Source organism: Trichechus manatus, unplaced genomic scaffold, assembly GCF_000243295.1.
Source record: "Trichechus manatus latirostris isolate Lorelei unplaced genomic scaffold, TriManLat1.0 scaffold00038, whole genome shotgun sequence".
Classification (NCBI taxonomy): domain Eukaryota; kingdom Metazoa; phylum Chordata; class Mammalia; order Sirenia; family Trichechidae; genus Trichechus; species Trichechus manatus.
In genome coordinates this window covers 14062778-14074834 of record NW_004443974.1, presented here as the reverse complement: position 1 = coordinate 14074834, position 12057 = coordinate 14062778, and the positions used below count along the sequence as shown (strand labels likewise).

At 50.0% G+C, this 12057-nt stretch overlaps 1 protein-coding gene across 1 annotated transcript; it reads left to right on the top strand.

Annotated features, from left to right (window-relative positions):
- The first annotated feature begins 633 nt into the window (after positions 1–633).
- Positions 634–10973, top strand: PTGES (prostaglandin E synthase). Its single transcript, XM_004375753.1, has 3 exons — positions 634–762; positions 4094–4176; positions 10724–10973. Exons 1-3 carry the CDS (start codon positions 634–636, stop codon positions 10971–10973), a joined length of 462 nt encoding a protein of 153 aa, XP_004375810.1.
- The last annotated feature ends 1084 nt before the right edge of the window (positions 10974–12057 follow it).

The window sequence follows — 12057 nt, the reverse complement described above, 5'->3', positions numbered from 1 at the left end:
CTTTTTACCACTTAAGGTAACATCTTCACAGATTTCGGAGATTAGGACGTGGACCTCTTGTGGGGGTTGGGGGCATTATTCAGCTAACCACAGATCTCAAAAGTCAAAATCATGTAGGTATGATTGTGGTTCAGGTGTCCAGGCTGAGAGTAGGGGCAGGAAGTTCGCCTTTCATGTCCACCACCTGCCCTGGGAAGGTGGGCACAACAGCATCTGCCACGTGGGAAAGTCCTATCAGGTGTCTGGCCTTATTGCACCCCAAGAAGGCGAACACTGCCTTATCTCCATTTTACAGATGAAGAAACAATTTGAAACAGATTAAGGATTTGCCAGGGAGGGATGGTCCAGAGCCAGGGGCTGTGTCCGGGACACATCCAAGCCCTATGTTTCTCCCAGCATCTGGGGGCAGAAGTTATTCATCATCAGCAATGAGAGGGGAGGGCGTCTGAACAGGAGGAGCGGGCTGGCAGACGGGGCCCGCCCTCCCTCTGGGAGTGGGCGGTGCTGATCACAGAGAGGCTTTCTTTAGCTGCTCTCCCCGGCTCCTCGTTGCTCTCCTGGAGGCAGGCGTGCTCCGAGACGCTCAAACCCACAGCTGCACGCCCGCTCCCCGGATCTCCCGGCGCACCCGAGATGCCTCCCTCCGGCCTCGCGATGGTGAGCGGCCAGGCGCTCCCGGCCTTCCTGCTCTGCAGCACGCTGCTGGTCATCAAGATGTACGTGATCGCCGTCATCACCGGCCAAGTGAGGCTGCGGAAGAAGGTACGGGACGCGCTCGGGACCAGGCAGGGGAAACTTGGCCAAGACTTTTTCAGGGTCGGAGTGTGAGCTGGACGCCGCTCCCAGTTCCTCCTGGCTCGTTCCCTTCTGGTCCTCGGTTTCTGCCCAGCCCACTCCTTTTTATCATTTCTGGTTTAAGAGCATTTTACTCAGTTGCTGAACCTCCAGGTGAGCTCTTGGCACGAGACTCAGCGGGTTCGCCGCGGAGCGCTGCCTGCTGTCCCAGGGCAAAGCAGGTCCGGGAGGGTGGAGCGCGGGGAGCGTGACCGTATAGAGCCTCGATATTTGGGTGGAGTGGCAACTGGTAAAACAAGAGCTTGAGAAACCTTTAAGTGGAAATTCCCAACTCCCCGGTGAATGCTTTTTAACAAACCCACCGCAGCCTCCAGCGTCCAGGTCGCAGCCAGACTCCATCGGAGTTTTCGGGGAGGAATTTTCGCACCAATCCCAATCCCTGAACAACAACAACAATAAAGAGGCGGAGAGCAGAGGCAGGGCGAGCGAGTGGGATGCTCTGTGCCGATGAGACACTGGTGGGACTGGACAGCGATAGACTGGGGGCAGCCGGCGGATGGGCTACTGAATTCACATCGATTTGGTTGCAGGCAAACGAGCGGCCGGTCCTGTTAGAATGCTGAGAGGCCCCCGCGGGTGCCTGGGGTAATTACTTTGTTCTCACTCTGCGCGTTAATTATCTTCCCTGGTATTTTAATAGAGGAATCATTTCCGCAAACTGTGCCCCTTTCTCCCCCTTTGTCCATTTCAAAGGCAGGGAGAGGCTGGCTCTGCCACCCCATGTGGGGTGGAAATTGAGGGAGTGGGCATCTTGGACTCATCCCTGGCGCAGGTCCCAGGAGGATCAAAGGCTTCCCGCGTGAAACGATGCCCACCCAGTGGTCGTGGCTCATTGATTGCTTCTGACTTCTCCCTGCCTTGGCCCATCCCAGACCTGCGTCCAGGCATCCAGCAGGGACTGCTACATTCATTCATTGAGTCCTTCCCGTGTGTCGGCCACAGAGTTGAGCATTTAATCCCCACAGGCCCTCAGGAGGCATAGGCACCTCGTTTTCCAGGTGAGGAACCTGGGCTCAGACAGGAACCATCACTTGGCTGGACTTGAACCCAAGTGTCTAGGCTCCAGAGCTCACTTCCTGCTGTGGGGGGATGGGGTTCTGAGCAAGGGCCAACAGCTTTCCTTTTAAAGTGAATTCAAGGAAGGGAGGAGGTGAACCTGCTTGGAGTGCCCTTCTGCCCAGTCCATGGGGAAGTGGCAGGAGGAAACCTCCTGTTGGGAGCACCTTACCCTTGGTGTGGCTCCTTCTTGTTCTGCTCTTGGTGTTCAGAGGCAACCAGGAAGGACCTGGGCAAGCAATACAACGGGAGATGACAGATATGGGCTCTGGCTCCTCCACCTACCACCCTGTGACCCTGGACAAATCTAGTTTCCCCATCATAAAATGGGGATGACACTACCTTCCTTGCTGGACTACTGGGAGAATTCAATGCCTGGCACATAGCAAGCATTAGTCTTTGTTATTGCTGTGTGCCATCAAGTTGATTCCGACTCAGAGCAACTCTGTGTGACAGAGTAGAACTGCCTCATAGGGTTTTCTTGGCTGTAGTCTTTATGGAAGCATATCACCAGGTCTTTTTCCCTCAGAGCTGCTCGTGGGTTTGAACTGCCAACCTTTCAGTTAGCAGCTGAGGGCTTAACCGTTGCACCACCAGGACACCTTCTGTTAGTCCTCACTAAAAAAAAACCAAACCAAACCCGTTGCCATCAAGTTGATTCTGACTCATAGCGACCTTCTAGAACAAAGTAGAACTGCCCCATATGGTTTCCAAGGATTGGCTGGTGGCTTCGAACTGTGGACTTTTTGGTTAGCAGCCTGAGCTCTTAACCACTGTACCACCAGGGCTCTATCGTCCTTACTACTTATTAATAGTTTTAAAAAATCCACAGCAGCCACAGATCCCTTCTTGGGAGTGCATCCCTTGCCCCAACCAGAGGTTGCCAGGGTTCTTCAGACAGCACTGTGGCTGGCTCCTGGCCAGGCTGAGTAGTGTTTGAGTTCCGTCTGCAGAGGTGAGCAACTCTGCTGAAATGTGGACTCCAAAGGCAGGTGCCCCTGAATGCTGAGGCCCTTTGAAGAGCGAGTGGGGCCATCAGAGTTGGTGCTTCGCCGAGTCAAGGGCCAGCAGAGAGGTTTTGGGTGTGGGTTTTGATCATGACTGTGCACAGCAGACAGCCCTGGGCTGCGATCACCTCTGGGGCAGGGCAGGGTTCTGGGCCACCAGGCAGGATAAACCAGTGCTTGAGGGGCAGATGACACACACACTCATGGTCGGAAGCAGCAGAGTTTGGCCATTCGATGAATAATTTAAAGAAAAAACCTGCTTCTGAGATTCAGTTTCTGCGGTGGGGATGGGAGGGTTGACTTTGCCCAGATGCCAGCAGGGTATGGTGGAGCATGAGAGGTGGGTGTGGGCTTTTGATGACCTGAGTGTGACGTTATTCACTGGTTTCCATCCATTGAAGGCCTGCTTTGTACCAGGCATTGTGTGAGGGGCTTCTCCAGTTCCCTCCCCCATTCTTCACATGGTAGAAGAGCTTCATTTTATCCTAAGTTTAAGTTCAGAAACTTGCAGTTAGTCAGCACAGAGCCGAGGTTCAAGCCTGGGTCTGTTAAGGCCTTCTCAGGGTTCTTAGGGCAAAGTCCGAATTCTTAAAAAGTGCTTCCAAGATCCCTGTTGACTTCTGCAACTTCAGCTTGGGCCTGTGTCCTTGCTGACTATCTATGCTCCAGCCACACTGGTTTTTCCAGTCTTCAAACATGTCCAGCTGCTTCTGACCCCAGGGCCTTTGCATGTGCTATTCCTTCTGCCTAGAATTCTGTTACTACAGCCTTCCTTTTGTCTGATTAATGTCAACACATCCTTCAAGCCTCAGCTTAAATGTCACTGCCTCAGAAAAGCCTTCTCTGACCCCCAGACTCAATCAGGTTCCCTATGAATATTTTCAAGGCCAACCCTGTCTTCTCCTTCATAATACTCACTACCTGTGGACTTCCCTACTCAATGCGTGATTCCCCATTAGGCTAGGAGCTTCACAAGAGCAGGGACGGGAGGGTCTTGCTCATGGAGAGCCCCCAGCACTTGGCAAGTAGTAAGAGCTTGTGAATACTGGTTGAATGGATGTGTGTGTGACTCACCAACTGCCTTGCCATTGTAAATGCTGTCACAGAAAAAATAGTGACCCAGGGGACCAGGCTGGCCATCTTGTGAACAGTAACTTTCAGCTGATGTATTGCAGGCTTTTGCTAACCCCGAGGATGCCCTGAGACACGGAGGCCTTCAGTATTGCCGGAGCGACCCAGACGTGGAGCGCTGCCTCAGGCAAGTACCACTGGGCCATGGGCTTGGCCACTGCCTGTCCTTTTAGACCCTAGTGTGGATACCCAGGGGGCTGAGGTTTTCTGTGTTCCTGATCCCCTCAGACTATGTTAATGGATTAATTGATTTAATTTCTAATTAATTGTGAAAAAGTAATACGTACTCATGGATAGAATGACAAAGTTAGGAAAGCATATCCATCATAAGTCTGCCTCCCTCCCACCCCAACCTCCAGCTACTACTCAGTTCTACTCTTCTGGGGCAGACACTGCTGCCAGCGGCTTGTACATCTTCTCAGAGAGACTTTCTGCAGTTACGGACACGTGTGCTACCCTTTTTCCTTTCTATCCCCAAACCATCACCTTGTACTGTGCTTTTTCCACATCATAATGAGGCTCACAGAGGGGCCTCATTTATTTTATCAGTGCTATAGTATGTATGGAGCCCTGGTGGCACAGTGGTTAACAGCTTAGCTGCTAACTACAAGGTCAGCAGTTTGAATCCACCAGCCGCTCCTTGGAAACCCTATGGGGCAGTTCTACTCTGTCCTATAGGGTCACTATGAGTCAGAATCGACTCAACAACAACGGGTTTGGTTTTTGGTTGTAATATTTATGAATTACTCCACTGAATGGTTGAATCATAATTTAGCTGACCTATTCCCCTTTGAAGGCATTTAAGGTCTGTCTGGTCTTCCTCTGGAGTCCCTGAGTGGAGCAAACGGTTAAACGCTCAGCTGCTAACTGAAAGGTTGTATGTTTGAGTCTACCCAGGGGTGTCTCAGAAGAAAGGTCTGGCAACCTACGTCTGAAAAATCAGCCCCTGAAAACCCGATGGAGCACAGTTCTACCGTGATACACATGGGGTCGCTATGAGTCATAATCAAGTCTACGGCAACTGGTTAGTCTTTCTCAGTTATGAGCAGTGCTGCATCCAAACCTCACATTTGCCTTTGTGTGTTTGTGTGAGCAAAGCTGCAGGCTGTGATCAAATGGTATGAAATATTACCAGATGGTGTACAGATCTACATTCTCCCAACTGATGTGTGAGATCTGCTTCCCACGTCCCTGCTAACTCAGTGTATCGTCACACTTTTGGATGGATCCCTGCCAGTGTGATAGGTGAAAATTTATGTTACATTTTAGCTTTACTTTGCAGTTCTTTTATTCCAGGAGAGGTTGAACATCTTTTCATATACGTAACATCCTTCAGTCAATGAGAAACAATTTTTCTTATTGTAAAAATCAGAAATACTCATTGCAGACAATGTGGATAACGTTGAAACTACATAGAGGAAACAGAGGAGAAGGAGTCACAATCCTGATAACTATTAACATTTTTATGTATCTCCTTTTTTTCCTTCTATGTCTGAATATTTTTCATAAAATTAGGTGGACATCGTATACCCAATTTGGAGTTCTGATTTTTTTCAGTTAACATTATTTCATGCACACTTTCCATGTCAGTAAATATTACTCAAAAATGATTCTTAAAAAGTGGCTGTGTGAAATTCCATCAGAGGCTAAACATGGTAGCTGGGTAGGGGTGGGACAGGGGACAAACCCTCACATAGTTCTCAACACATTTCCATGCATCCATCACAGGCAGGAATGGGTGGGACACCGTTATTTAAATAATAGAAATCCTTTTCTGAAAAGAAAGTCTCTGTTTCTTTTTACTTATGGTTTTCTTGACCATTGAAAATAATATACATACTTGTGGTTTAAAAAAATGATAGAAATCTGTAATGTAGGGAGTGAAATTCCTTGCTATGCCACCCTTCTAATGGGACCACTGTTAGTATAGTGTATAGTCCTTCATACGATGTTCATTCGTTCATTCATTCATTATTCATTCCTGAGCGCCTACTATGTGCAAGGCAGTGTACTAAGCACTAGCTGTACATTAGTGACCAAAGCAGAAAAAGTCTTTTCCATACTGTAACCTCTATTGGTGACCCCTTATCCTACCCTTCATCCTGGCCCGCCTGACTGTCCTTGGCAGCAGATAAGGACATGATGAGCAGTGTTGCTTGGCTGCGGCTAGCCCAAGGCAGCTCACGCCAGCCACCAGGAGGATGTGTTTTGCCTTCTCCCAGGCTGCGGGGGTTCTATGTAGCTGTGCTTGCTTGTGACAGAAGAGGCCACATGGGCTTACAAATACTTGGTTTACTGGCTGTAACCATGCCTGTGAGAGACAACAGACTGGGGTGGTGCTGAGATGTGTCCACGCACCCAATACAATCTTTTCTTCTGAACAAAATGACCAATCATCTACAGATGTTGTTATTAGCTGTTGTCGAGTCAGCCCCTAACTCATGGAGACCTCATACACAACGAGATTGAGCTATTGTGCATTTTTGTTGGCTAATTTTCGTAAGTAGTTTGCCAGGCCTTTCTTCCTAAGTAAAAACAAAAACAAAAAAACAAACCCATTGCCGTCCAGTTGATTCCAACTCATGGCAACCCCATGTGTTACAGAGTAGAACTGTTCATAGAGTTTTCTTGGCTGTAATGTTTACAGAAGCAGATCGCCAGGCCTTTTTTCTGTGTGCCGCTGGGTTAGTTCAAACCTCCAACCTTCAGGTCAGTAATTGAGTGCAAACGATTTGCACCATCCAGGGACCTCTTCTTCCTAGTACTAATGCTTAAATTGTGGAGATTCAATTTATCACTTTTTGAGCACCTCTTACCTAATAATGCTTCATATCCATTTGACGAGTATTTATTAGAGGCCTGCTGTGTATGGACCTTGCCAGACCTGGGGGTCCCTGGGCTCCTGGGGGCTCCTCTGCCGCCTGGTTTCATAGAACCTCATGGAAATTTTGGGGGCTGAACTCAGAGAATCACACATCCTGCCATCCACTACCGGAGAACTAGCTGGAACCTGAGAGGGAGATTCTTGGAAGCAAAAGTTAGTTAAATATTAGACCAGCATTTATAGTCCAGTCACAGAGCCACTTTTCTGTCTAAATAGGAAAACGCTTAAGTCTGCCTCTTGGAGCCATAAGTCTGCCTTGCAGATTAGCACAGGCTGAGCCCCAAACACGAGCCCAGCTTTGGGAGAAACTAGGCACCAGGTCTAAAGGAGAATGATGAAACCCAGCCGCCCCCCTGTCATGACACCTGGTCACATCTGCTGGCAATGTGTGTTCTGGCCAAATTCTGAGGTCGTGAATATGAACTATGGTGAGGCGGCAAACACTCGACCCTAGCAGAGTAGACTTAATCTGAGTGAACTGGTTTGCTAGGAGATTGGGTTCCGAGATACCAACCAGCACTAGAAGGCCCTTGGACATCACCCAACATCTTTGTTTTGTTGATGATGAACAAGGCCCAGAGAGGGAGAGAGACTTGCCCAAGGCCACCGAGTGGATTCGTACACAGCAACCACCATTTGAGGAGCACACCTCTAATGAAGAAGCAGGTTTGCCAAGGCCACACAGCTAATCACCATTAAGCTGTAATTAAGGCCAGACGATCTGAGACTCCGGCTAGGTCCTAACCACTCTCCCTCTGCACGAATGGGATTTTACTATATTTTATACCTGTCTTTAAAACTAAGCAGTCATTATGTTGTATGAAACCTGAATTCGAGAAAATCACCAATGCAGATAGTGTGCAGGGCCAAGCAAACACTCCTGAGCTTCGAGGTGGGGAGGCCTGGGGAGGGATCACTGCTGGCCTGTCTGGATCAGAATGCCTGGGAATACCCCGCGCTCTCCCTCTCTGCACTGCTGTCACAGATGCAGTAAAATGCAGCCAGTGTTACAATGCCTGTTGTAGATGAGCGGCAGGTCTGATGTTGCAGGAGGCCATACAAGTCTAGTCAAGTGGGAATTTGCTTTGGGTGACTTTTCCCTTTAAAAAAGTGGTTGTTATTGGAATGACATGTTTCACCCAAATGCCTTCCTGGTACGTGACTGTCTCCCTGTGGCTCACTTCAGGTCCTGGCGGGGAGGGAGAGATTAGTTTTCTTTCATCATCCCTGGTTTCCCCATTCCTCCCTGTCCCTGGCACACTTGTGGCTTCATGGGGGCCCCACTGTGGTTTGGGACAGACCAGGGAGAGGGGCAGGGAACCCCGGGGACTGAGGGTCAGAGCCTTGGGTGTTCTCAGTCCCAGTTCTCAGCCACCTCTCCTGCAGCACTGGTGACCTCTGAGTCACTGCTGGCTGCTGGATTAGGGGGCAGGGCTCAGTACCTGTGTCATGGTTTTCTGGAAGGGCAGGCTGTCCCCAACTCAAGGTTCTACCCTGCACGTCTGCCATGAACCTCTCTCGTCCTTATCCCTCCTCTCCATCCTGTGTTTCCCCAACTTCTGGGGTGTGGCCATGTTTGTGCTCTACCTGTGTTATGATTCTCTTAGAGTTTTTAAAAAATGGACTGACCCTGAGAACATACATACTTTAAAAAAAAAAATCTGAATGAATGAGTTTCATACAGTAGTGATGCTTTTTCAGAAACTTTAAATAAATATATAAGTATTTCTAAAAAGACTCATTCAGGTAACACCTAAAACCATCCTGTGCATCACCTGTGATAGGCCGACCACATTTGGGACACACTGACTTAATCTAAAATAGTTTTTCCAAGAAAGTCCCTCCAATCAGTGCGGGGAGAATATATCCACAGCTCCATTTCCACAGAACATGGTGATTTGGGGGAAATGCTTTTGGTTTCTCCCTTCCTACCTCCCATGCTGTCTTCCACACAGGAAGGCGAGGAATTTACTTGATTGGGGAACTGGAGCGGCCCTGGTAATCAGTTTCCCTATCTCCTTCTTCCTGTTGTCACCTTCCCTGAGTCTGGCCAGGGCTGCCTTTTTCTGGCATGGGCAGGCAACACTTTTCCCCACAGCAGGGTGGGCTCCACTCCACTGCATACTTGCTTACCCCATGGCTGGGTCCAAGATCTAGATTTAGGGGGTAAGGAGAAGGAAGGCTCATGTTGGCCTCAGGATGTGGAGATAAAAGCACCTGCTGCCTTTTCTAAGTTTGACTTGAGAAAGACCCAGGCCCTGCTGGATTTACAGGGGCTTTTGTCCATGCAGATTGACTTCTGGACTCCTTATCCTGTTTTACAAGGCCCTTCTCCTACTCTTATCTTTCAGTAAGGCTGGAACACCACAGCCCTTGGCTAAGACTTGCGAATGGGAGGAAAGAGGGAGACTACAGCAGGTCACTACACAGGGGTTGCTAGACTGGGCCTGGCCAGTTGACTCAGCGTTGACAAAACGCACTCCAGCTAGAAGGCCTTGGAGAAGGGGCTTTTGTGCCCAGCAGAGTCCTCGTGCCTTACACATGTGGCCTGTCCTTGAGGGAGGTCATAGCCCAGGCACTGGGTTCCTGTTTATTTGAGCTTCCAACATGGCCATACATGGCTTCAGTCACTTGCTCAGTCTCTAATTTATGGGACTCAACCTCCCCACCCTCCAAAAAGGAAGCTGACCATTAATAGAGGTCATGGAAAATGTGAGCCAACTCTGAGTAGAAGCGGGTGCGTTTTCTTTCTTGGTCATTTATTTACAGAAGGGTTATACACAGGCCCCCGCCACCCACCACACACACTCACGCACTCAATTATTTTAAACAAGAAAAGAAGCAGGATAGCATGAATGAAATGAAGAGTCTCGCCAGGGCCTGGTGATTGGTCAGCTCCAGTAAGTGGAAGCTGTTCTTGTTTTTTTAATCTCTGAAGCAAGGTGAGGAATGGGGGCTGATGTTTAGGGGTAGAACAAGACAGAGTGGGGCATTCATTTCAAATGGATGCTCTTAGGTTCCAGCCCATTCCTCCCCCCACCCCCCCAAAAAAAGCAGTTGCTGTCAAGTCCATTCTGGCTCATAGTGACCCCATGTATTACAGAGTAGAGCTGTGCTCCACAGGGTTTTCAAGGCTGTGACCTTTTGGAAGCAGACAGCAGGCCTTTCTTCCGAGGCACCTCTGAATGGGTTTGAACCACCAACCTTTCAGTTAGTAGTCGAGCACTTAGCCATTTGGGCTACCCAAGGGCTCCAGGGAAGGGCCCAGGGAACTGCATTTGGAAGAAGGGCGACCTCAGTCCTGACTCAGAGATGCCCTGCCCTGGTGGTGAGGAGCAGACACTTCAGTCAGACCTGGGTTCGAATCCCAGCTCTGCCACTCACCAGCTCCACAAGGTGTTTAACCCTTCTGAGCCTCGCTTTTCATGCCTGGTATCCAAAGGCCAGAGGGCAAGATGCGGGACAGTGTGGCAGGGCCTGGGACCCAGGGAGTCCTAGGCTGTGGTAAGAAAACCCCAAAACAGCAACTGTCTTGATTCCTAGCCCCTTAAATGGGGACTTTGTGTTCTCAGCTGCTCGCAGGCGTAAAGCTTGGAGCTGCTGCCCCTCCTGCCTCTCAGGGATCTCCTTGTCCTGGCCACGTGTGGACTTGAGGGTCTGGTGCCCCTAAAATGATTTCCAGTGGTGTGGGCCCCTCTCAAGGGAGAGGCTCCAGCTCTTTTGACAGTCTCAAAAGGGCTCGTGGCCCCAAAGTTAACACCTGGCTGACCACACCCCCTTGCCTTCCCAGGGCCCACCGGAACGACATGGAGACCATCTACCCCTTCCTGTTCCTGGGCTTCATCTACTCCTTCCTGGGGCCCAACCCCTTCATTGCCCAGATGCACTTCCTCCTGGTCTTTGTGGGCCGCATGGTGCACACTGTGGCCTACCTGGGGAAGCTGCGGGCACCCACACGCTCCTTGGCCTACACCCTGGCCCAGCTCCCCTGCGCCTCCATGGCCCTGCAGATCGTCTGGGAAGCAGCCCGTCACCTGTGACCAACAGCACACGCCTCTTCGGCCTCTAGACCTCGGGTCAAGAGCTGTACTATGGCTGAACCTGGGGGACTTGGCATCCCTTCAAGACTGTGGTTTCCTGAGTGCATGGACCCCTGGGCTCAGCAGGCCTGCATGTGTGCATGTGTGTCTGTGCATGTGTGCATGTGTGCATACATATGCATGTGGGTGTGTTTCTTAGCTCCTCGAATTCCTGGATAAAGCGGCCAGTTGGAACCATTTAGGAAGGGTTTATCAAGATTAATAGAAAATCCTTCAACTCAGATAATAGACTATTAAAAACATCACTCCCTCTCCCTCTCTTAGGAATAGAAGAGTGAGGGGAGACTCAAGTTCAAGATTCCCAAACCTAATCATCATCAGCATCCAGGGCTAAAAATGGAGACGTCTCAGACCCCTGAGATTTTGGCTCAGACTGTCGTGGGGGAAGGGGGAGGGAGGGACTGGGCATCCGTATACTTAAAAGGCTCCCCACGTGAACCCCAGTGATGGCCAGGCCTGGGAGCCACTGGCACCGTCCTGTCTAGATGGAGGCCCAGGAATGGTGAGGATGTTATTTTGTGATTTCTTTTATGAGGGGAGTTTAGTGAGACAGCAGGTGGGTTTGTATACCTTTGTTCCCTCTTGACACTGCCCTTGCCCACTGCTCCGAGTTCCTTTGCTAGATCCTTCTCTCTCTGGCTCAGGTGTGAATGGAACGGTCCACAGTCAAGTGTGGATGGGAAGATTCAAGTAGGGTCAGCTTCCTCTTCTGGAGGCTTTAGTTGCTCCTACAGGCTGTCAGTTGAGATCAATGGGCTTTGAATGACCAACCACTGTAAGGAACTTTCTGGCTTCTTCAGTATCTGCAAGGTTTGAAACTGCAAATGTCCACCCCTTTGGGGAACTTATGTGTGTGTTTCTCCTAGACTCCTTCTAAGACAGGTGTGGTTTTAATCATTAAATGGAAGTGTCTGGCCAGCTCAGCCACTGTCTTGTAGCCTCTGACTACTGTTCCTGGTGTCCACCGGCCCAAGCTGGGCTATACCTCACTATGCGGGACGTTTCTGCTGGTACATGTCTGGGG